Here is a 24454-nt window from a genome sequence, read left to right as displayed (position 1 = left end):
GCATAATGTATTGGTTGTGTTTGCACAGCTTTTCCTGCCAAAGGCTGCTCTGCAGTTGTAGAATCATTGGGGTAACCAGCTGTTACATATTTAAACCTCCATCATTTTGTGTGACAGAGTAACTTAATTATGTCCTGCTTGAAAATGCTAAATAAAATTATCTTCTGAACAAGTGTACTTCATTTAATATTTGTCTATATCAGGTACTTGAACTCTTACATGTAAAACCTAATGCACAAAATAGACAAACGCATTCTAGAACTAAACCTGCCAGCAACTTATTTATTGAAGCACTTGAGGTTATTTTACAGTATTCCTGGTGCATGGTTATCATTCTATCTAAGGTACAATGCATACTTGAACTTCAGAAAACAGATTAAAATGTAGTTAGTAGGATAAGAAGCCAGCAGTTAAGGTTATGCTTTTTCTGTGTTTTATGAATAAGGAAAACAGACAGCCAGTATTGGTCATTTTGAAAAGTCAGAATTGCAATATTCCACAAATTTTAAATCTGAACAACAAATAAGACTAGTTTCTACTCAGCTGTATATTCTATTTCTAATATTGTTTCAGTCAATGATAATGGTCTTTGTGTTGTAGGAAACCATGTCATTTTTATTTTGAACCTGTAGTATTAAGTCCAAGCCCCATTTTATTATTTTTATTATTATTTGTAACGTCTATCATCCTTTATAAAACAGCTTTCTTCCTTTTAGATTTTCTTCTACTAGAAATTTATGCATATGAAAGCAACAATTTCAGGCTTGCCAACTGGCTTCTAAAATGTTGAGTGTTCCAAAATGTCAGCCCTCATTTTTTCAAATGAATTATAATTGAAGATCTACATGAGTCTATTTTGAATTGTTGCCCACCTGCAACATTTGTTAGTTCACTTAGCCTTTGGGCAAATACAGTCTACATTCAAATTAGATACCTGAAGAATAACTAAATGTCCATGATAAATAAATTTCATTAAAAATTATAAATATGAAAATATAAAATGATTCTCTAGATTTTTCTACATCTTATATAGATGAATTGATCTATGCATTGCAAATTAGACTGTATTTGACAAAAGACAGAATTTTCTAAGTATTTGAAAGACATCTGAAACTGATTTACAGGTTGGACTACAAATTTAGTAGGAAATCTGTAGCAATCTTAGAGTAAAATAATATTTTTTATTAAATAAAATTGGAAAGAGTGAGATTAACCAATGTACAGAATACCCAGCTGTAGCCTCTTCAAAATGACTACAAGGAGAAGGCCACAGGCTTTTTACTGACCTGTTAGTGATGGCTCTTGGGATATATTTGGGCTTGTGTCCTGAGCTTGTGCTGGTTGTAGTAACAAGTGTCCAGCAATCAGGAGACTATTGTTTAACTCATTTCAGCTTGCCTCACTGAATAGTGTACACAATAAAGAGCTAATAAACGTGTGAAACCTATGCATAACACTGGGACTTAATCTCATTTAGGCTGTGATATTACATGAGTATGATGAGAAGTTAATGAGTGAAGATAGATTTGTTGTATCCAGGAATTAATTTTTAAAAAGAACAGATAAGCAGACAGCGCTAGAAAATGCTTAAAAGTGAACTCTAATTAACCCAAGATTAAGGAGGTACAAGTCTCACCAACACTATCATGCACCTTCTCCTGCTGAAGGACTTGGCATTCTGATGACTCGACATAAACCCCTCTTCCTTATATTCTTCTAGTGGCAGGATGAATCTATAGTGCTTAAGAAAAACAAAAGGAATACTGAAAGGGATCACTGACCACTGGAGAAGAGCTATTAATACTGGAAAGTTTGTGTAATAACAGGTTTAGCTACATGGTTAATGGTTTTTTTTTTTGTAGTGTAATAAAATGTAGATAGTAAATACTGGTATCATTATAATTGGTTTAATAATAATGTTTCCTGTAAACTTGATTAAGCTGTTATGATTTTGATTAGAAGAGCAATGAATTTTTACTTGGTATTTTGCCTCTAAAAAAATCTTAAGTGTAACATAGCATAACATACCATTATAAAATCCTAATTCTATATTATGTTGAAGATTCAGTATACATGTAACATAAGAACTACTTCTGAATAATCTTATTCTTCAGTTTTTTTATGATGCAGATTTTTTTTCTGATATAGGTATTTAATTGTAGTGTTGTTTTATTGGGCTTTGAAGATTTCTTTAGACTTACAGATTGTGAGTAATCACTTTCTCTGACTTAACTTTAGGAGTTCGGAAGTCTTGAACACAGAGACAGCCATATGTGTTACAAAAGATCTAGTGTAAAGATTGATCATTTATCACTGATTGACTGTGGCTTTATTTATAGCAAGGATGATTAGATAAATGGATAACAGGGCCTTTGAAAAAAACATAATACTTTAATACACAGGGGTCATGAGATGTAGATAAAGTATGTGATGCTGTGGTATCTGACCTAACTCATGAGAACAAAGCGGAATCAAATTGCTTACTGATATTTTAATTTACTTTGAAGATCTTCGAGGCATTGCATAGCAGACCTATGTTCTGAAATTTAAAGGATGGACAAAATAAAGCAACAGCCTTCAGTTTATGGGTGTTCAAAATAAAGTGATAAATGTTGCAGATGAAATAAAGTTGAACTGTGATTGTCTTAATTTCAAAAATGTTACTTCCTTCCAATGAGCAGAATATTTGATAATTGCAGTACTTGTTTCAGTCTAATCTTCTCCATCTTTCACCACAAAAACAGCATAATTTCTGATGCTGATGTTCTGTGGTGTTATCTGTGAAGCTGCAGACTAGGTCTACAGGGGTTACACATCAACAGATAGCTCAAGTGTAGCAATTACAAGTGAACTAAAGTATCTGAAACTTGAAATAAAGAGAAACTAAGGGAACAAGTTCTAGGAATTTAAGCAGACAAAAATCTAATTTTGTAGGATCTTATGGTAGAGGTGACAATGGCTAAAAGCAAGTGACAACTGGCATTAATGTTCACCATGTTGACAAAGTATTGTGTTGCCCTCCTAGTCTCTGCCTAGACTAGTTACGATACATCGCTAAGAGTACTGACAAACCATTAGGCTACTTGGCTTGTTTGATAATATTAAAATCTTAGCCTCACGACAAGAACATAGTAGTCATATCAGTGTTAGCAGTGGGAGTAGCACCAGACTGTGGCCAAACTCCTGGAAACAGTTAAGGAGACTACAGATTGGTCTAGGACCAAGCTCTCTTGTGCTGGGAGTACACTAACAAAGGAACAGTGCAGGCAGTAAAGTCCCAGCATGCAGGCCTACACCTCTACACCTAAGCATGGTTTTATTTCCTGCTGTAGATACAGTGGTATTGTATTTATATTATTTGCTTCCCAGTCCTAGAGATCAACTATTCCTCCTGTCATTTGATACAATCAGGTAATATCCTGATAGCCTTTGTATAACAAAAGAATCATGTTTCATTAGGAAATTAGATGAAGAAACATACAGAGTTGAATGAACATTAATGATCAGTGAGAATCTGTTTCCAAATTACAGGACAGATTAGCAAAGTTTGTCATCAGAATGTCATCAGACTCCCAGTATCTGAATTCCAGGACTTGTATGTAGATAGGATAGAGGTGTTCTACTCCATGGTAAAATTAGATATTGAGAAGTCACTGGAAAGTGCCTGGAAGATCTGAGGTTAGTATTAAGCAGGTGATTAAAAAAAAAAAAAGCACTTTGTAGAGGAAACTTGGCAGTAAAAACTTTACAATGTGCAGTTGTACATACTTGCAGTGAGCAGATGATGGGTCTTACAATAATATATACAATGCTAAAAAAAAGACCTAGTAAAGTCATTCGACTCTGCACAAAATAATTTATGGGTAGAAAGGGAACACTTATAAATATTGCTGGAAAGGTCTAAATTAGACTTCAAGAGTAAAAGCTGAACAGCGAGATCATTACCATAATTCAATTTTTGAAATGCAGGTATATTCATCTTCCACTGAGGCCTCATGCTTTTGTAGCTCCTGTAACTTCTCAGCTTTTATGAAAATTCACGCTTTTTAAAGCCGACAAACATTTACTTTGAAATCTGTAAATAGATTTGGCCTTTATCTGAAAATTTCTGAAATAAACTGGGATGTACAAATGAAAATAAAGAGTGTTTGTTTTCTCAAGTTTCTTCGTAAGGTACAGAGTCACATCCTACATTTACTGATTGAGATTATAAACTCATGAATGTGGTACTTTCATGTTTGTGAAAAGGCTTTGACTTTTTGTCTTTCAGCCTTATTTTAGTTCATATTTTGTACAAAGTTTATCTTATACCTTGAAAATATTCTTGTTATATCAATGTGAGAAAACCTTTAATGACTGACATGCACTTGTAATGTTTTTCCTCAAGAAGATATGAATTTTCTTCCCACAGGTCATTGCACAACATTGCACATGTTGTGCAATGAAAAGAGTAAAAATCTATAGGTGTAAGCTTATGGGGATGTAGGTTCTGTGGAGCAGTATGAATCTTGGTATTAATTATTGGCTCCTCACCAACATTGTTACATTCTTGTTTGTAGTGTGTTTCCTGATTTCTAACATATTTGCCTGCAGCCAGCCTTTTCCACGTTCATTTTTTGTGTGGAATTGATTCCATGGTGTTTCTTTCGTGAAACCATAAATTATGTCACCCAATCAACTTTTTAGCGTGCTGCAACCCATGCAGAAACAACTTCAGTATTATGGCATGCTCACAAATTCATAAAGAAGCAAGGAACTTTCTTTTTTTTTTTTTTTTTTTTAGCATTCATATTCTGGAGGGGAAGAAAAATTACTATCAATGCTTGTATTTTACTGAGATGAAAATACCCTTGCTCTGCCCACTACAAAGTGAGAGACCATTTTTCTGTATTTCCCAATTTGTGGCATGCGTTCTGATAAATGCCATTTATATTTATTGTACCATGTATCATTTATCCTCTGGCTATGAATGATCTGGTAAATGATCCCAATATCTGGGAATTGAAGCAAGAGTGGTGGGACAAACTGATAGCAAAAAACCTTTACGGGAAATAATTCTTACTACAGTCCTGGCCTTAAAAAAATGAAGTTAGCTTAAGGCACTGAGAAGATTCACAGAAAAGACATAAAGTACTTGATAGCAAGGATAAGGGAAAAATGAAACCATAATTTCATCTTCAGCTCTGTTACTGGTGGTGTGGGACATCAAGAGTGCCTATCTGGATATGCTAGTCTCATCAGGATGGTTTAGACTCCAGTGTTCAGTGTTGAGGCTGCTTCCTTGGTCTACACTTCTAAAGGGCGGATTGTATAGTTAGCCAATAAGAGGCATTAGACCAACTGCATCTGTTAAACAATCACTTCTTTTTGGAGTACAAGCAGCGGACTTAAATCTGCATTAGGCACCAACATACCCTGTGATGTACAAAACCTTCCTGTATAGCTTCACTTCACTGAGTACCAGAATTGCTTATCTTTTGAACAATATCTACTAGCAGTTAAAGAACTTGCACCAAGATGGAAAACATGGATTCAGTTCACTCAAGAAGTCAGAATAGCTGTATTACCGTCCTCCCTAAGTTATACTGTTAAAATCAGGGAATAGATTGGGTGAAAAGTATCCTCTCTTTTATCTACTAAAACTAAGTATAGAGGAAAAATAAAGAGGATAAGAAAAGCAGTAAGTCGGGGGAGAAGCAGTATGAACAAAAGGTTGACATTACCACTATTTTTGTTCTCTAATTAAAACAGTTGTTTTATGGTGAGTTGAAGGCATGTTATGTGCATGATATTGTCTCAGCAAGCATGAAATAAGTGGGGACCTAGGTGATCTTTTAAATTCTAAGCAGGTAGGCTGAGCTGAGAGCTAGTCACTCTGCTACCTGAACTGGGAAACTTTCTTTGTTGCATGCATGAACTTTTTTGCACATAAATTTTTCACGTTACCAGGGAGACGGTTTAGTACTTCCAACTCAAGGAAGTCACTGGAGCATATATACTTTTCTGAAATATCTTTGAATACCCCAATGTTTCCTATATCAGAGTTTCTATAGAAAGAAGGAGATAGATCTTGAAGACATAGTAGAAGATGGAAAATCCTTGAATATCCAAATAACTATTATCTGTTTTAGCTGCTGAGGCAGAGGCTGTGTTACCATCCTTCTGATGAGGAAAGGGTCTCGATCATTTACTAGGTATGGAAATACCGTACCTGAGTGGGGACTGCATTATTAACATGAGACACGGTCTCATGAGGGATCTTTCAATTACAAAAGTAGAAAACAGTACATAAGAAACCTGGGATCACTTCTGGTGTATAGGTGCGTTGGTGGATGAAGTAGGGAAGGTATTTAAGCGTCAAGTTTTTCCCATTATGTAAGGAGAAGCAAGGTTTTTTTGTGTGTAGTTTTCTATCTTATAAGTTTACACTGTCAAGAACAAGGAGAATAGGCATAGCAGACCTTGTTATATCTGTGAAAAGCTTTATTGGACAAAAAGGTTGTAGTTCAGAAGGGATGTGTGTGGAGTACTGAAATTCATTTCTGTGTAACCATGAATTGTGACAAAGGGATTTTATTCTCCTGTATCTTAAAGTGAGATACAACTGTAAGACTTATAAAAAAATTATTCATACCTCATATTAAACTGAAATACTTTTGTTGCAACTTGAATTTTAGGGAATCAGACAAAAGTCAAAGCAAATTGTTCCTTTATCACAAGTGTGCAGCCTCCTGTTTGCTAGACTTGGCCTGCAGGAAGGAGAATTCCAAAGATGGAAAGAATTAGCATGTTCCTGTCCTGTATAGATGCTCAGCTTTGAAATTGACTATTTAAAAAGAAGTAGAAAATGTAATCAGGCCCAGACGATATAGTAATCAATTACAGTGCCATCTATCTGGACTTCTGCAAAGCTTTTGACGTGGTTCCTCACCACATCCTTCTCTCTACATTGGAGAGGTGTGGATTTGAAGAATGGACTGTTTGATGGATTAAGAACTGGTTGTCTGGTCACAGCCAAAGAGTTGTGATTGACAGTTCTATGTCATGGTGGAGGCCGGTCACAAGTGGTGTCCCCCAAGAGCTTGGTCTTGGGACTGGTGCTCTTCAACATCTTTATCAATGACATAGATGACGTCACCAACTGCACCCTCAGCAAGTTTGTAGATGACACCAAGCTGAGTGGTGCAGTCAGTACATTGGAAGGAAGAGAAGCCATCCAGAGGGACCTGGACAGGCTGGAGAACTGGGCCCATGAAAACCTAATGAGGTTAAACAGGACCCAATGCAAGGTGCTGCACTTGGGCTGGAGCAATCCCAGGTATTTGTACAGATGGAGGGAAGAACACCTTGAGAGCAGCCCTGCAAGAAGGACTCAGGGGTCCGGTTGGATGAGAAGCTGTACCTAAGCCAGCAGTATGCGCTTGCAGCCTGAAAGGCTATCTGTGTTCTGGGCTGCATTAAAAAAGGGGTGGCCAGCAGGGAGAGGGAGGTGATTGTCCCCTCTACTCAGCTCTTGTGAGGCCCCATCTGGATTACTGTGTTCAGGGCTGGGGACCCCAGTACAAGAAAGATGCAGAACTCTTGGAGTGGATCCAGAGGAGGACCACTAAGATGATCAGAGAGCTGGAGCACCTCTCCTGTGAAGTAAGGTTGAGGGAACTGAGTTTGTGTGGCTTGAAGAAGAGAAGACTCCTGGGAGATCTCATTGTGGCCTTCCAGTACTTGAAGGGAGCGTACAAACAGGAGGGGGAATGGCTGTTTACATGTGTTGATAGTGATAGGAAGAGGGGGAATGGTTTTAAACTGAGGCAGGGGAGGTTTAGGTTAGATATTAGGAGGAAGTTATTCACAAAGAGGGTGGTGACATTCTGGAACAGCTTGCCCAAGGGTGTTATGGATGCCCCATCCCTTGAGGCGTTCAAGACCAGGCTGGATGCGGCTCTGGGCAGCCTGGTCTTGTGGTTGGTGACCCTGTACACAGCAGAGTATTGAAACTAGATGATCACTGTGGCCCTTTTCAACCCAAACCATTCTATGATTCTATGATACAGTTGTAGTATGAAGTCAGATTGATGTACATACCACACATAATAAGTAGGTATAAGTTCACATTCAAAACCTTCCTCTCAAATTTTAGCAAATTTCTTGAAGTCATTCTTATAAATTTTATTGAAGAGTAAGTAATAAGGGCAATTCATGCAAAACAGGATCCTCGAGGCCTAAACTTAGTAAAGTCTGGATTCATTCTTTGAAAATTGTCCTGTTAGAAAATTTCCAACTTGCACAATTATCAGTGTTTCAGTATGTCTGTTTCAAAAATACAGCCATCATTAGAAATAAATCTCATTGCATATGAACTGTGATCTGCAACAACAAAGAATCTGTAATTTAGGTATTTTTCAAATAGGCTTTTGTGCTAGACATTTCAACTAAATCCACAGAAACTACCTTAGATGTAAAGATATAACACATAGAAAACATTTGTACTAAGTATGTTGAAATCCATGAGCTCTCATTATTGCAGTGAATATATGCTCATACTTAGAATCAGTTTACTTACAAAGTTTACTTTCGGGTTCAGTAAACTTTCAGGTAAATATTGTTTCTCTTCTATATTTGTAGGAGCTTGACATCATCGAACTTCTTATCTCAACCAGAACTCTAAGATCTACTATGATGCAAATATCTGTTGCTAATGTGCCAAATCTATGTGTTTTACCCTATAACATTCAGTGACTCTTTATGTTTTTTTTTGTTTGTTTGTTTGTTTTTTTATCCTCTGATAACTATATTGAACCATGAGAGAAAAATAAAAAAAGACGTAACTATGAGTCAGGTATTTGAAAGACTTAGAAAAAGAGGAACCATTAGGAATTGTTTGGTTAGCAAGCAAAATATTTTTACTTTTGGTCACCTGTATGGTAACTGTTGAGTCATAGCCTGAACCACTGATTGAGCACCTGGAAAAAGAGACTGGGTCATCCTTGGGAGCACAGGTGAAGATGATTCACCTGCATGATAGGAAGGGCTGTAGCCTGGCTCCTCCTCTCTTAGACCTCAATTAAAGGCTGACTTCCATGGAGGAAGGATCTTTTAATGGGGGTCTGTTGTTTGTGGTGTTTTTCAGCAGCCTAAATTTTTGGATGTGGGAGAGAGCATTCTTCTTTTTGTAATGTCTTCTCATTGGGCTGTTCTGGCTGCTATAGTGCTTAACTTTAAAAAGCCAACGTTGTAACAGTTTAACTGTAGAACAGTCAGTTTTGTTCAGAGGTGCTATGTGCAGGTTATCTGCATAGAACTCCTTCCACAGAAGTCTGGAAAAAAAATAAGTCTAATGATGTAGCAGTGTAAGGTTTTCATTAGAAGTACTCATGCTAAATTGAGATTTGTTTTCAGGGAAACTTGAAAGGAATTCAGGAGATTGAATGAAATAGAGCTTTTTCTCTTTAGACTTTGCAGTATTTATTTCCTGATTTACTGTCTTCTTGTATCATTAAGAGGAAATGCTGCTCTTATACGTTTCTTCAGCACAACTGGAAATCCTGATTATCTTTTCAGTCTCATACTGTCTTCAGACTTAGATTCAAATCCTTACAGATTTTGAAGCATTGTCTGCCTTTTATTAAAGAGTAGATTAGCGTTCCCTCATTTTATATGAGAATTTGGCAGAATTAGATACTGATGCTTTGCAGAGTGGTTCACAGTGGGAATCCACTCTTTAGAAATATATTTTGAAGATTTCATGGACTATCCCAGTTAGAAGGGACCCTCAAGGATCAAGTCCAAGTCCTGCCTCCAAACAGGACAACCCCAAAATGAAATCGTATGTCACAGATTCATACAAAAAATGTAAGATATTTTTTGTTTTCATGGGGTATTGAAATCTTTTGTAATCTACCTTTCTGGTTCCCTGATTTTCTGACTTCCTAATTAGGGCAAGTTAAAAAATTGTCTATACTTTTAAGTCTTCAGTAGGCAAACTTATATTAAGCTTGAAACTTAAACAGCTTTTTGCATTATGCCTGTTGCTTGCTGAAATATGCAGTACATGCTACTGGGTCACAATATGGCATTTTGTTGTAGAGGTATCCATCTATTAAAATGAATGATACAAAACTAGCCCTATTGTCACCCCTCTTTTTTTGTACAGACCTATTTGTTTATTATATGCAAATACAGTTGCTATGGAATCTTGATTGTTTTCGTGAGAATGAAGTTTAGTAAACACTGTCGTTTCTGGGGTCTACATTTAAGGTTAAAAAAAACTGCAGGGCAGCTGTATTCAACTATAAAGGCAAATGAAGTCAAGGGTCTTTCTGAAGTATTTGTGGAAGAGTGGTGGTGTTTCCATTTTCCACCTTGTATTTTTAACAAAATTACTTTATCTGCCTTCATATGTTAAATCCAAATAGCAATGATTTTTATGTTGTTGTTTCTTTCCTTCCCCAGATGTACATCCAGACAACAACACTTACTGTCTCCATGAGTTTAAGTGCTTCTGTGTCTCTGGGCATGCTCTACATGCCCAAGGTTTATATTATCATTTTTCATCCAGAGCAGAATGTTCAAAAACGGAAGAGGAGCTTCAAGGCTGTAGTGACAGCTGCCACAATGCAAAGCAAACTGACCCAAAAAGGAAATGACAGACCAAATGGCGAGGTCAAAACCGAACTATGTGAAAGTCTTGAAACCAACAGTAAGTCATCTGTAGACTTTCCCATGGTCAAGAGTGGCAGCACTTCCTAATAGATGTACGTTCACAAGAATGCACTTTATTGTAATAATGAACTTTCTTCTTTTTATTACTTGTGCATGAATCCAGAGATGTGTCAGAATTCATATACAGTTGAATGCATATAGTCAAAAATAATTATTTCTATCTTTCCTCCCTAATATGTTTTGTTGTTCCTTTATCACAACTCATGAGCACTAACATCTCCCATTTAAATCCTTCCCATCCGAGTATTTGTTGTGGTTTAATTCATTTCGATACAAAAACATGGTAATTCCTATACAGCTTTATCATTACATGTTCCAGTTTGTCATGGGTTAGCTCTAGGAAGAAGTTCTTTCCTGTGTCAGAAAAGCTCTTGAATCTTGCCACTTCTCTAAAGTACTCTGATATGGAAGAGAGGTTATATCTTCCATTGTGCTGCATGACATACAAGCTGATAAACTGAACTTCATAATAATGACTTTAATAAAATATGAGTACAACTGATTACTTAACCCCCAGAACTCAGCAGTAGTGGAGAATCAGTAGAGAATTTATTGAGGAGTTAAATGACACATGGCTTATACAGAATCTGTTGAAGACTAATTTTTCAAGCATTTTACTGTAAATGAGATTTTCTGAGATTTCATTACTTTCTGATGATGTTGACTGAAAACTGAATAGTACCCTTTTGCTTGAGCACTTTCAGAGAAGTACCAAGCTTGAAGCAAAATGTCATACTTATTTCATAAAAATTCAGTTCTCAGTGAATCAACCAGGGCATGCCAAATTGAAGAGTATATATGAATATTCCATGGGTTTACTGTGCTACAGCTGCTGAGTGCAAACTAATTCTCTTGCAAAACCCATGACCCTTCAAAATGCATAAATTCTCTGGATTGAGTGAATTTATACAGCTTCAGATTTGCACATATGACAAAAGACAGGGAAAAGGTTGAAATTGCTTGTGGATGAAATTACATCACGGAAATGTGAAGAACACATAATTTCTAAAATCCTCAGGAGTGTCCAAGAGAAAATTCAGAAGGGAAAGAGAAATGGATTTTACCAAGTTTGGAAAATAGTCAGCTTCTGAGGAAAGGCCAAACGAGGGATTCCACAGTAGGGTGAAAGAGAGAGCAGGAAATATAGTCTTGAGTATCTGATACTTATCTACTGTATTATCTAATTAAGAAATGCTGTGTCTGGTATTCTTTAAACTATGATTATGCATAATTCATGAAAACAGCTGCTGTTGGAATCAAGTCTGTTCCTCCAGTAGCATGATGTATGCAGGATAATGAGTGTTTACTGGGCTCTGAATGTGATTTTGACAGTAGTACATCAATATAATTTTGAACTCGCTAGGAACTCTTGACTAGGCTTTGATCCAGGCATCATAATGGTCCATAGGCAAAAATTCAACTCAAGTCATTTGCACTCCAGACTGCAGTCCCTCTATAATTGAGCTTTGGCCTTAAGATGCTTTTCTGTCTTCTCAGAGCGTTCCCTACTATTAGAATTTGTTCACCTGTTTCTGCCAAAATAGATACTGTCAAAACTTTTGGAGATTCCTATGAGTTCCTGGTGCACAATGGAAGATTAATCCTTTTCACTAGGTCAGCAGTGACAGGTTCTCAATATTGCAGAATTTCTTCTGCTGTCACAATTTGAGAAATCAGTCACAGCATATGAAACTGAAGCAGGCTATTCCTAGTATTCCAGAATTGGGTAGTGAGTGATTTCTTCTCTTTCCTAATCATAAATACTGATAGAAATAATTATCAGCACAACAAAATGAGAAACAAGATAAGATGGTCAGTTAATTCCTTTAGTTTCATGTCCAGTTCTACTCTCTCTGGCTCGTCCTCTTCCATGTACATAGCCTCTTTTCTCCACATGAACTGACACCTTTTTCTAGAAACACATTCATAATCAGTGGAAAACAAAGTGTATCTGCTAAATGAAATGACAAAGAAATCACAGAATTGTAGGGGTTGAAAGGGACCAAGACCATCGAGTCCAGCGCCCCAAATAATAAATAAATTAAATAAAAAAAAATAAAACAAGACAACACAAAACCATCTAGAAACAACTATAGAAGGCATAATAATGGCAAGTACTTGAGATTCATATAGGTCAGTTCCCAATTATAGTTCTAAAATACTTTAGATCGTCTTTTTATTTTGTTCTTTTTCTTCTTTGTCTCATTCCAACTGCAGTGTAGTAACTTGAGATAGAAATGAATGTTCATTCCCTGATATATTTTGAGCCAAGTTTTTGCCTTTTCTGGCTAAGCTTGCCAAAATATGGTGTGTTTTATTACTGTGAAATACTCACAGTCTTAGAGAGCAGGACACCAGCTGCACAAGCTTTCAGATTCCCACACAGGCACCATAGGCTTATTACAGTGAACTTTAAAGATGCTTTAAGTATTAAACAAGTGGAAAAAAATGCTTGTATACCATATTAAATTTGACAGATTTTGAACTAGGATCTATATTAACTTCTTCTGTTGTCATTCTACTAAAATCACAATGCTCAGTATTTAGCAGAATAATTTTTGTGTCTTGATCAGTCCCATGTTAATTTTGTCAAAAATGTTGAGTTTCAGACAGAGTCAAATGGTGGCAAATTAACAAGTTAATTAATTAACAATTAACAATGCTCTAAATCAGTTGAGGTAACTACTTATTTTTGTGTTCTGAGTTTCTTGAAAATGTGTTCAAATAATTCAGCTTACTGAGTTGTGATAAATCTGATTATATTGTATCACTGTGGGCTAAAAACATGCACATGAAAAGTTACAGAACTCAGCTGATACAGGGTAATGTGTTAAACTAGCTTAACCTGATCGCTTATCTGAGCTTATGTTCAGAGTGAAGGAAAAAATAAGCTCTGCTTCCTCCATCCTTTTGTTCCCAAATGTGCAGAGTTTGCAGATGCTCCTTTATTTCTTATTTCTTTTGTGGGAACAAAAGCTTTTTATGCTCTAAGGAATTTGATGCCATTTCAGCTGTTCTATATTATTCTCACAAGGAACTTAAAGGGCCAAAGGGAAAAAACAGAAACTACTCAGAAATCCAGCTGTGGGAGCATGGGAGAGTTTAGATGGCACCATTGCATCCCATCTGAAAGATCTGAAATTTGTAAATAAGGCTGCATTTACTTTGAGTGTCCCAATGTATAATATATAATATATATTAAAACTGTAATATATATATATATATATAATATATATATAATTGTGAATATATAATAAAGCTGTTTCATGTTGGTGCTGGAATACCATGGTTGATCAGCAGACTTATTTCAAAGATTTGCTTCATATGCTTGGAGCAAGCTTGAATTAGCTTTTTGAGACAAAAAGTGCTTCCAGACATGAAGTTCTCCAGTACACTCGAGCTACATGTGCAAGTGGGAGTAAAAAATATTTCATTTTGCATCTTCCTTTCAGTTATTAATTCCTGTATATAAATAATTAGGGGGGGGAAATGTAGTGATGAATTACAATGGCCTGATTCTGTTTTGTCATTAAAAAAAGAGAGAGAGAGAGAGAGAGAAAGAGAGAGAAATGCAGTATTAGAATTGAGTTGAATTTGTCAGAAACTCTAAGAAAATGTAAAGGAAATAGCAAGCATAATTATTTATATTACAAAATAACATTTTACAGTAATTTAAGCCAAAGGAGGTGCCATTTCTTGGTGTCTATATTGTGTTCTTTCAAAAGCATCAGATCATCTTATCAGGCTAGATTTAAGAGATGGCATGAAGAATTATTTTCCTATTTCAGATGTTCCCATTAGAATCTACATAGGGGAGAAAAAAAAAAAAAGAAAAAAAAAAAAAAAAGAAAGAAAAAAAAAAAGAAGAAAGAAAATAAGATAGTTAAAATCTTTGAATCTATAGACCCAAGCATTTTTGTGCCACCAAATTACTATCATACTGCCAGCTTCAGTCTTCCTTGTCCTAAGAACATATCTGTAGCAGATGAGATATAAAACATACTTGGGGAACATTGATCTTTATGTACCCTGACCTAAACCTTATAAAGCCAAAATAGGGAGAGAGAGAGAGAGAGAGAGAGAGATAGAGAGAGAGAGAGAGAGAGGCTGGACTCCTAGTCTCTCTTCCATGTACCCAATTGGTTTGCAGACAGGGAGCCACCTGTGAGACCTGATATACCTGACTTTCCTCTTCCCATCACTATATTTATACAGCAGTAGAAACTTGGGTCACATTCTTTTATGGCAAGGGATAAATTATAAGGGCTAAAAGCTAACATAAAATTCAATGTAAAATTTTCATGGTTGTTACTTTTCGATACTGTTTTTAAATTTTTCAATTTATTGTTTCATTTTGAATGAAAAATATCAACTTAACCCAATCACAAAAATGACCATCAGCGTAAGGGCATCATAATAGTATGGCAGCTTTAAAACACAAGGCATTTTTGCTGGAGATGTTTTGTGTTTGAAGGATATACAGAAAACAGGAGCTGTATTGCTGTAAGCACTAGCTACTAGTTTTGACAACTAGGTAGGCACTCCAACACTGCCTGCAAAGTTGTCTGCAACTAGCAGAAAAACAAGGAAAACAAACAACAACAAAAACCAGCAATCCAAAAAACAACTTATACTTAAATTCTGTATAGAATTCCCAAATAATACTTGACAAATTGTAAATTGAAATTCTTTTAAAGGAATTCTGAAACCAGTAGTAAAGCACAGCTATTAACAATTCTGATGAAAGATACAGAAAAATCAAAATACTGTAGAAAAAGTTCCCCAAGTCATAAACAAAAGTTATCATAGTGAACACAAAAGTTAAGATCAAACTATCTTATTGCTTATATACATGCTTGAACTTTCTTAATTTTTTTTTCCATGAACATTTAGAAATCCATTGAAATGCTCAGTTCTAATACTAAATGTATTTCTTTCTCTCTTCTTTCTAAAAAACTGAAATTTTGTTTGTTTTCTTTTGTTTTGTTTGTTTGTTTCTTTACAGCCTCCTCTACCAAGACAACTTATGTCAGTTACAGCAATCAGGCAAACTGAGCAGGGATGAAATTAAATGGAAGACCACCAGGATGGGATCTTGCAAAGAAAGACTTTACCATCACCAGAATTCAGTCCTGGAAATATCAGTAGTCTACATTCAAATCAATAGTCAGTCTCCTAAAGAACAAGGATTAAACAAGAGGCAAAAGGCAAAAAGAGACAGGGGAAGGAAAAGTCCTGTTTTATATCATATATAGACAGTGTCAAATCTCTGAACTGTTCACTCACAAAAGGAAGTAAATCACAAAAGGAAAACAAATGTTAGCTTGTGAAAAAAATGCTGTTGAAATAAATCATGTCTGATGTTATATTTGTAAGTACTTTTTTGTGATTGTGACAATTTCCTTTCCTGTCCTACATTGTTCAACTTGTAAAAGAAGAAGAGTTTGTTTCTTGTGATGGCTGACTGAATTAAGTCCTGGGTTATGCTAAAATAAATGCAATGGTCAACGCATGCTAATTTTTATACAAAATAATTTATTTCTAATAATAAAGGAATGTTTTGCAAATGTTGAGACTTGTTTTGTTGCAGTTTTAAGAAAAAAAGAAGTCCTTACACTGTTGTCTATTGTTTGTTTAGAATGTGCAGTAAAGGTGGGTGTACAAAAATAAAGTAATAATCATGGCATCATAAGAATGCAGTGTAAACTCTAAGCATATGTGTGTGTGTATGTATGTGTGCACGTGTGTGTGTGTATGTACGTGCATGCCTGCATGCATGTGTGTGTGTACTCTGCAGTGTGTGAATTTATTTGTTCAAAATTTTGTAACTATATTTTCTAATGGAAGAATTCCCCCCCCCCCACCCCCCTTCTGACCCTCAAAGTAAGTGCATTTTATATGTTTGTAAAGTGAACGAGTCTTGATGGTGATTATTTTGTATGATTGTATTATATTTTTGAACCTCAACTAATAACTCTGATCCTCTTCATTTATGGAACTTACAATTTGTAAGAATATATGGCAGCTAGACTGGATTAATCTTAAAATTTATTCAGCCTAGTATTCTGTCTTTGACAGGGAATGTAGCAGATGCTTATCTCAATAAAGGTGACTTTGAAATTACAGGAGAGAAATCAATTGAAAATTTGGAAAGCAGTAACCTAGCGTATATATAAACATTGTTGCCCAATGAACGCTTAAAAATCAAAGAAATAGATGCCCATCAAAAAATTTCACATCTTCTAACCTAACATGTTAAATGATTGTGTGTGCATTAGAAATGATTACAAAAATAGATACATTCATATAGATATCTATCATGTTAATAAGCCCTTCTAAAGAAGATTAAAAGAGACAGCTAGGGACTGTCAGTTATTACCGTATCTGTGATGACTTTTTCACTCCAGCATTTACCACCCATCAGGCCAATGGATCTTCACAATCAGTTGGTTATTAAATGTTCTTTCTCCTGAATTTGTCTGGATGGCTCCTTGTGCTTTTTTTTCTCGTAGGAGCTGTATTGGAAACATAGCCTACAGAAGCCATCTAAATCCTCAATTACATTGTTTGATGAATTAAAGTATCTGAAACTGAATCACTCCTGTTACAATGTCAACATTTAAATACCAGCACAGTTGCTAAATGTCAGTGGATTTTGATTTTCAAAATACTGAAGAGAAGACATAGGCTTTTTTGTTGTTGTTATTTTATTGTTTTTTGTTTTGTTTTCCCCAGTATTTATATTAAATCATAGACTGAGGAATGCTATGGCATAATGTGGTATAGTGTAGCATAGTGTGCCTGGTATGTGTCTTATTCCTTGATTTCCCACAAGTACACCAATCCCAACCCTGTGAACTAACACATGCTCGATGTAAAGCCTGCAATTAATGAAGCTAATATAATGAGACTTACTTATACAACCAAAACTAACCTGATCTGGGAGAAAAAAGGCCCTCAAAACCCTATTCATTGTTTTTGACCGCAAATATCAAACTGAACTATCTTGTGTAAATGGACTAGATTAATATTTTTATGGACAGATTTCCATATTTATTATAAACTTCCTAAGATAGATTTTTTTTTTTTAATTTTTTAATCTGAAAACCAGTGTTTTGGTACAATTTCTTTTAAAACAAACATTTGAAGAAATTGCTTTTCAGTTCACAGTAAAACAAGTTTCAAATTTTTTGTCTATTACATGTTTATATGATGACACGTATAACAGTATGAATTCGAAAGAAAAACAGTTTACAAGAAATGCATTTTTGACACACTTCATTTTAGCATAAACACGTTATGAATAAATGTAAACACATTTTATATGCAGATAAAGTTTAGTGTGTGAATCTTCTAGTTTCACAGTAGTCCAAAGAAAATGCTGTTCTGAATAGATTTACCAATACACACCCTTTTTTAGTTGAAAAGCAGGGTAGAAGTAGCCTGTTATGCACATTGTCTGTGCATTTTCTGTCTTTCTGTCTAAAACGCAGAGTATATGAGGGTTTACCAGTCTCACTAGCATTAATAACTTACTAGAAAGATGAGCCCACAATCATTACTTAATAAACAACTCATATGTACTATGCGACATAACAGTACTAGTCCACAAGTTTCACTTCCACAGGGTGGTTATGTGCAGTTTATCTATGTCCATAGAACACTGCATGCCTGTCCCCAGTGACAGTAATCAAAAGCCCATTTCTTCTTGTATCACTTTACAGCTGTGGATGAGCAATACATGTTATTTCATAAGTGAAGTTCATCTTTGTTCTTTTTGAGTTTGGAAGACTTTTCATACACAGATAACTGTAGTACCTAAGATTTATTAATTATTTTTTTCTGGCAACCTCTTATGAGTTCAAGATAGTGTCTTCAGGTGTCTGTAAATCCCACTTTTTTGCAATAGGTTGCGTTTGATCTACAAGTCCTACCTTGCTGGCTCATTCAGCATTATTAATTTTTTTGACCCCATATGAGCTCTGCTTGAGGACAGTTGCTTTAGAGGTCTGCAGTCTCTGATGTACCTTTCTCAGCATCATTGGTGAACACAAATGTTTCAGAGGAAGGAACAAGATATTTACAACAATTAGTTCTAATTAAGTTGTGTGGTCCTTATTGATCTTTTTTCCCCATTTTATCTGTTCCCATAAAAAGTGACCTCCTAGAAAAAAGAACATCTATGAGAAAAGAAACAGAATAATAGTTGGGGAAAAAAAAAGAAAAAAAAAAAAAAAAAGCTATAATTTTGGAACACAGTTATAAAAAAGGACAAACTTCAGAAAAAATGCTTCCACTGTTCCGTACTTTTTATATTACAAGGTCCATTTTTTATGAGAAGATTGGGGGAATTCAGTCAGCAATGAGAAGAGAAATCCCTGCGGAGTCCGTTGTTATTGTGCCTTTGAATACTCACACAGCTGCCTCATTTTTCTTCTCTCTGTGAAATAGCCATCACTTATTCTTTTTCTACAGATACTTCACTGCTTTTTTAAAAAGCCTCTGATTCTTGATCTACCTCTTTCTGCTCTTTATTATATTACAGTGCAATTCACAAAGCTACATTTAAAGCATTACAAACATTTCCATTGTGAATGGTGACATCTAACACACAAAGATTCTGCAGCTTGAAACATGGCATGCATTTTCTTTCTCCATATGCAAAAGTGTACATGTTAAAAAATAGAACCATTTTCCCATTTAAGCTTTTATTAACATTTTTAAAAGCATTACAATTAATGAAAGTCTTACCTTTAAATTATCAGATTTGAGATCAGACATCAGATGATTAATCATTAAAGTAAACTGTAGCTGTTAAAAACGATTAACTTTGAATAAATCGTGGTCAAGTGAAGCTACATTACTACGTATCAACTTTAATTATATTTTTGTTGATGTTTAAATCCCATAATACTCCTTATGCGTACACATGACTCTGGTGTGTACATAACTTGGGTTTTTAAAAATATCTGTGCAATTTAGGTTTTATTAAATGGTGTTATGGGAATGCTAAGCTGGATCTTCTTTTGGCCTTACTTTCAGAGACACAGCCCACTCTTAAATACCTTGTCTTTACTAGTATCTGAAAGGGTACAATAGCTGGAGTTTCAGAGGATCAATTTTAACTGATGTAGTACAAATGTTGTGGGGAAAAGAACCAAAGAGCCAAATCATTCAAGGAATTTAGACAGTGGTGGCCTCAATATTGTTTGGAGTGACTGAAGCTGAACTCCTCAGTACCTAGATGAAGGTTCGGGATGGTGCCCAAAGAGGGGAGACAGGATGAGCCATTTGTTAAAGGCACTTTTTTTCAACAGTGAAGAGGTTCCAGTGTATTCCATCTTGTGCACAGGGTTCCTTTGGTAAAGATTTACTCTCTCCCACTCTACCATAATCTCATGCAAACCCCAGCAATACACTATATTCTAAAATGTTGATCCAAAGCCAAGTTCACAGTACGAGACATTAGTTAGAATCACCCACAGGGACTGGATTATTTCTAGCCCAGGTGGTAACCTGAAACCACACAACAGCTTATAAATCAGATGGGGAATACACAGTTGGGCAATACATTCCAACCTAGTTTTCCTTGGAAGAAACCACAGTTGCAGAGAATGAGAATCTGGTGGGAAGGCAAAAAGCCTACGTAGTGACTGAAGAATTATGCTAATATGAGCCTGAGGGGTGTAGCTTATGCATGTCTGTGAGATAGTGTCTGAAATACTGGTTGTCCAAGCTTGTTAAAGTCGAAGGAAGGAGCAGTAAGGAATTAACAGTAGCTGAGATCTTGAAGTTTAGTAACTAAACTTTTGTGTAGGCACAAAAGTTTTTTTTGTCATACAAAAATTATAAAAAATCTTCAATGTGTAACCTTAGGGTTCAGTTCTGATCATGGAAAAGATCAGACTATAGTTTTAAAATTACTTTTGCTGGTCTTTTATGTACAAGCATGCTGAAGCAACTCCATTAGGACACAAAGCTTTATTTTTCTGAAATCAGAAACAAGACCTTAATGTTGTTTTGTGACTGCAGGAAAGATACAATGAAATCTGAATGACTCTATGTATCAGCTCAGTGAACCAGAAATTAAACAGAATTTATAGGCAATACTTTAACGGTTCTATAGAAAGAGTAATAGGCCACTTTGTTGGAAATCCCCCTTTCAAGAAATGCCTGAATAGCAATTTCCACAGCAGGGTTTTTAACTAATAGTACTATCTCTCTTCCAATGAATAGATATTTTTTATTACTAACTAAGGATAAAATGAACAAAAGCCTTCTTAACATCTACCGTTTGTATATGTATTGTGTTTGAATACAATTTTCTTATTTATACCTCTACTTGAAGCAAAATATGAGAGCAGAAGATAAAACATCATGAATAAAATGTTTTTCCTGCAGCATTCTTTGGTAATACTTTAGTTTTAAAATTCACATGCATGATCCAATATGTTTCATCATTACATCAGTCATTAAATAAAATATATTTTATCATTATACCTTCAGATAGGTTGCATGTCATGTAATTAAGAAGTTATATATGGATCCACATATTCTGGTTATATTTCAAAGAGCCAAAAACTCTGTAATAGGAGAGGCAAGCATTACTTTTCCTGGTTTCAGTGATATGATACCTTTGGCCCAATTGGTGCTATGATTTCACACTTTAGTAGTATGTTTCGTTTACTGTGGATGATAATCTCCTGCAAACTAATTGTGAAGTGGTCATCTCAGATAGAAATACTTTCTTTGTGACTTTCTCATGGAATTTCAGTAGCCATTGGGAGAGCGACACATTTGTGCCAATCATCCTTATTACCTTTCCCAGTGGAAGAATTGGTTCTGACTAATGGAATACAGCAAATGCAAGAATAAACAGATCTTATTTGTGGTCTTCCCCATAGTTCTGACTATATGTAGGTCATGTTTCCTCCTTTTTTCTTCTTATTTGGCTTACCTTCACAGTTCAGATCATTGGAACTGCAAAGTACATTTGGTGAAAATAATCTGTTGAGTCTACGCAATGAAAATAAATTGGCTGGTGTGAAAGACATTTATCTGGCAGTATTTTGGTTTTGATAATGTAAAGAAAATGGGATATCTTAATAATTGTTCTATTAATTTTATCATAAGGAAATGATTTGAAGATTAGTAGTGAGTTAAAATTCTTTTAGCGACAATTTCTGAATATTTTCAATGTCTATAAAAGGTCATTGTGAAAGTCTTTGTACATTTCATGGATGTTGATAACTCTGTGTCTTTTCCCATCACATTGAAGTACTGAACAAATGGAGAGAGACAGTTTTTCTTGTTCGGCATTATAGTATGACAGCAGGTGGTTAGCTCCCAGGAACTTAATATTTTCGATGGTATGGCAGCAGGAAAGAGAAGAGAAAACAGCAGTGTCCCCCAGAGCTGAAACAAGTAAAATGCACAATATCCTGAATGGCAAATGAAGCTTTTGTTTATACTACTATACTACTATAATGTAATGTCTCTCAGTGAAAGGCAAGTAATATGACATACAGAGAGACAGAAGTATGAACATGAGGGAGGAAAGAAAAAAAAGAGCATCAACAAAACCTAAAACTCTACTGGAAAAAGCAGACAGCATTGGAAAGTTCCACTGTCAAATAACCAGGTCAGCTCCAAGGAGTCCATGCTGGCCTCTGTCAAGGCCACACACCATTTCCAGACTGTGTGTTAATCTTACATATGCCACAGAACTGCAGTGGGCAAGCATGACAGAATAACTGATGGAAGTCATCAGAACTAATATTGGATAAGGTAGCATAGAATCATTTTTCTTTGAAATCCAAGAAAGTATTATGATGGTGTCCAAGGAATATGTTCTACTTCTGCAGAGACCTGCAAAGACAAGCTTGTTAACTATTAAGAAGGTGCAGGCCTGGATAAAGGTTGCAAAATGCCTTGTATATAGTTGGACATCTGTCATTCTGCAGATGAATCAGCTCTTTTTGTTTTGTTTTGTTTTGTTTTGTCAATAACTAATTCAGTGTTGGGATTTCAGAAAAAGGTTCTGTAGCCTTCCCAGTCCATTGCATCAAAGGGAAGTGGAAATCATTTGTCAGAAGAAGTGGAAAGTTTCTCTGTAAAACTGAAACTCTATTTTGTAAAAATGTTGTTTTGTGGGATATGCTATTTTTACAAAAAAAAAAGAAAAAAATCAGAATTTCCAGCTCACCACTACATTAATATGTTTAACAGAAGGTATCTGATAGCTTTAATTATTATCCGTTAGAAGACATTTTTCTTTATTGGTCAGATATAGAAGAATTAAGCACTCACCTAGTGCCCTGTTCCCTAGTGGCATCTAATATTTACAATATTCCAAGAACACTGGTCCCAAAGGAAACAAAACATAATTTGCATTGCTGGTACCAGGGCCAGTTTCTTGCAGATATACCTTTGATAAAATGAAGTTTAGTATTGTTCTGCAGAACACTTCTGCAAGATTGTTACCATAAAAAAAGTCTATACACAATTGTAATTGGAGTCTCTTTTTCATTCATCTGGTAGAGCATGTATACCAGTTCTGGGAAGTTATTCTAAGTTAGTTGCAGTGTTTTCACTCTCTTTATAATCAATCATTGACTAGCAATACTAATTAAGAATGATCTTTCAAAGTATTCTTTTTTTTCATCCATAATTTTTTTTTCTAGTCTTGCCAGAGTGGCTTTTCCCAATAGATAAATTTTGATGTATAGTTGATCACTTCCTTTCTACAGCACTACTTTTGGTACTTTTCCTGAGCTCCCTCTACGGTATTGAATATCATGGAAGGAAACATTCTAATGGAGAAAATCTGTAGCAGCAAATAGTCAACAGGGTGAAACAGGGGTAACAGTCAAATGTGCTTCATGGAAGTAAGATAACTTCAGAGAACATTCCTGTTGAAGAGATGAATGATTACTTTCTTCTTAGGAACCAAAGAATCCAGTATAAAGACAATTTCTACAGGCTACAACTGGAAGTTTTCCTCAGTGGTTTACTATTTCCTTAGAAAATCTCAACAGCTGGATATGTCTTGAATAATATCTATAATCCTTAGAAAGAGAGAGATAATATTAATAAAATCTTGGAAATGTAGAACAAGAGAGAGTATACAGGTGGAAAGGAATATTGGAGATGAATACAATATATTTAACTGCCAAACTTTTAGAGACTTGTCTTGTACAAGAATATGAAATCTTCATTGGAGATAAACCTATCCATGCACTTATTTATCTAACTCTGTATGTATCCCACATATTACAGCCTGTAAAGAATAAAAATCAACATCGTCTGCCTACTATATTTAACTCATACGTGCAGTTCTTACTATGCACATAATTTAGAGATGATGCAGTTGTAAACATAACAGTATCCGTATATTCTTCCTCTGCTTCCTTTAGTTTTTCATCAGTAGTGATAGGCATTTCTAAAAACAATTCTGTTTGTATCTTCATTTCTATAATTCATACAGTTATCTGAAAATGCAGAACAAGTTACAAACGTTTTGATATATGGAGCTTATAGTTCCTTGTGAGAATTTTCATCTCCTGTCATCATTTACAGTGTGACACTGCACAAGGAATGACAGAAATGACAGTTTTATATGAAATTCAGGATATTTTTCACTGAATGGCAGATATGAAGTGTACAATTTGCAAGATAAAATAACAAAAATTATTTCAAATGCCAGATTGATGGTATTTTATAAATTATTGCCTAA

At 35.3% G+C, this 24454-nt stretch overlaps 1 protein-coding gene across 1 annotated transcript in view; it reads left to right on the top strand.

Moving 5' to 3' along the window:
* The window catches only part of GRM8 (glutamate metabotropic receptor 8), a gene marked incomplete at both ends in the record, with an annotated part of 321520 nt that extends 305746 nt beyond the window's left edge, over positions 1–15774 (top strand). The window contains 2 exons of the mRNA XM_079548285.1: positions 10450–10696; positions 15725–15774. Of these exons, the coding sequence (XP_079404411.1) occupies positions 10450–10696; positions 15725–15774 (297 nt within the window). The remainder of the gene's footprint in view (positions 1–10449; positions 10697–15724) is intronic.
* Between the last annotated feature and the right edge of the window lie 8680 nt (positions 15775–24454).

Source organism: Tetrao urogallus (genome assembly GCF_951394365.1).
Source record: "Tetrao urogallus genome assembly, chromosome: 1".
Lineage (NCBI taxonomy): Eukaryota > Metazoa > Chordata > Aves > Galliformes > Phasianidae > Tetrao > Tetrao urogallus.
This window is presented reverse-complemented; position numbering and strand designations above follow the sequence as displayed.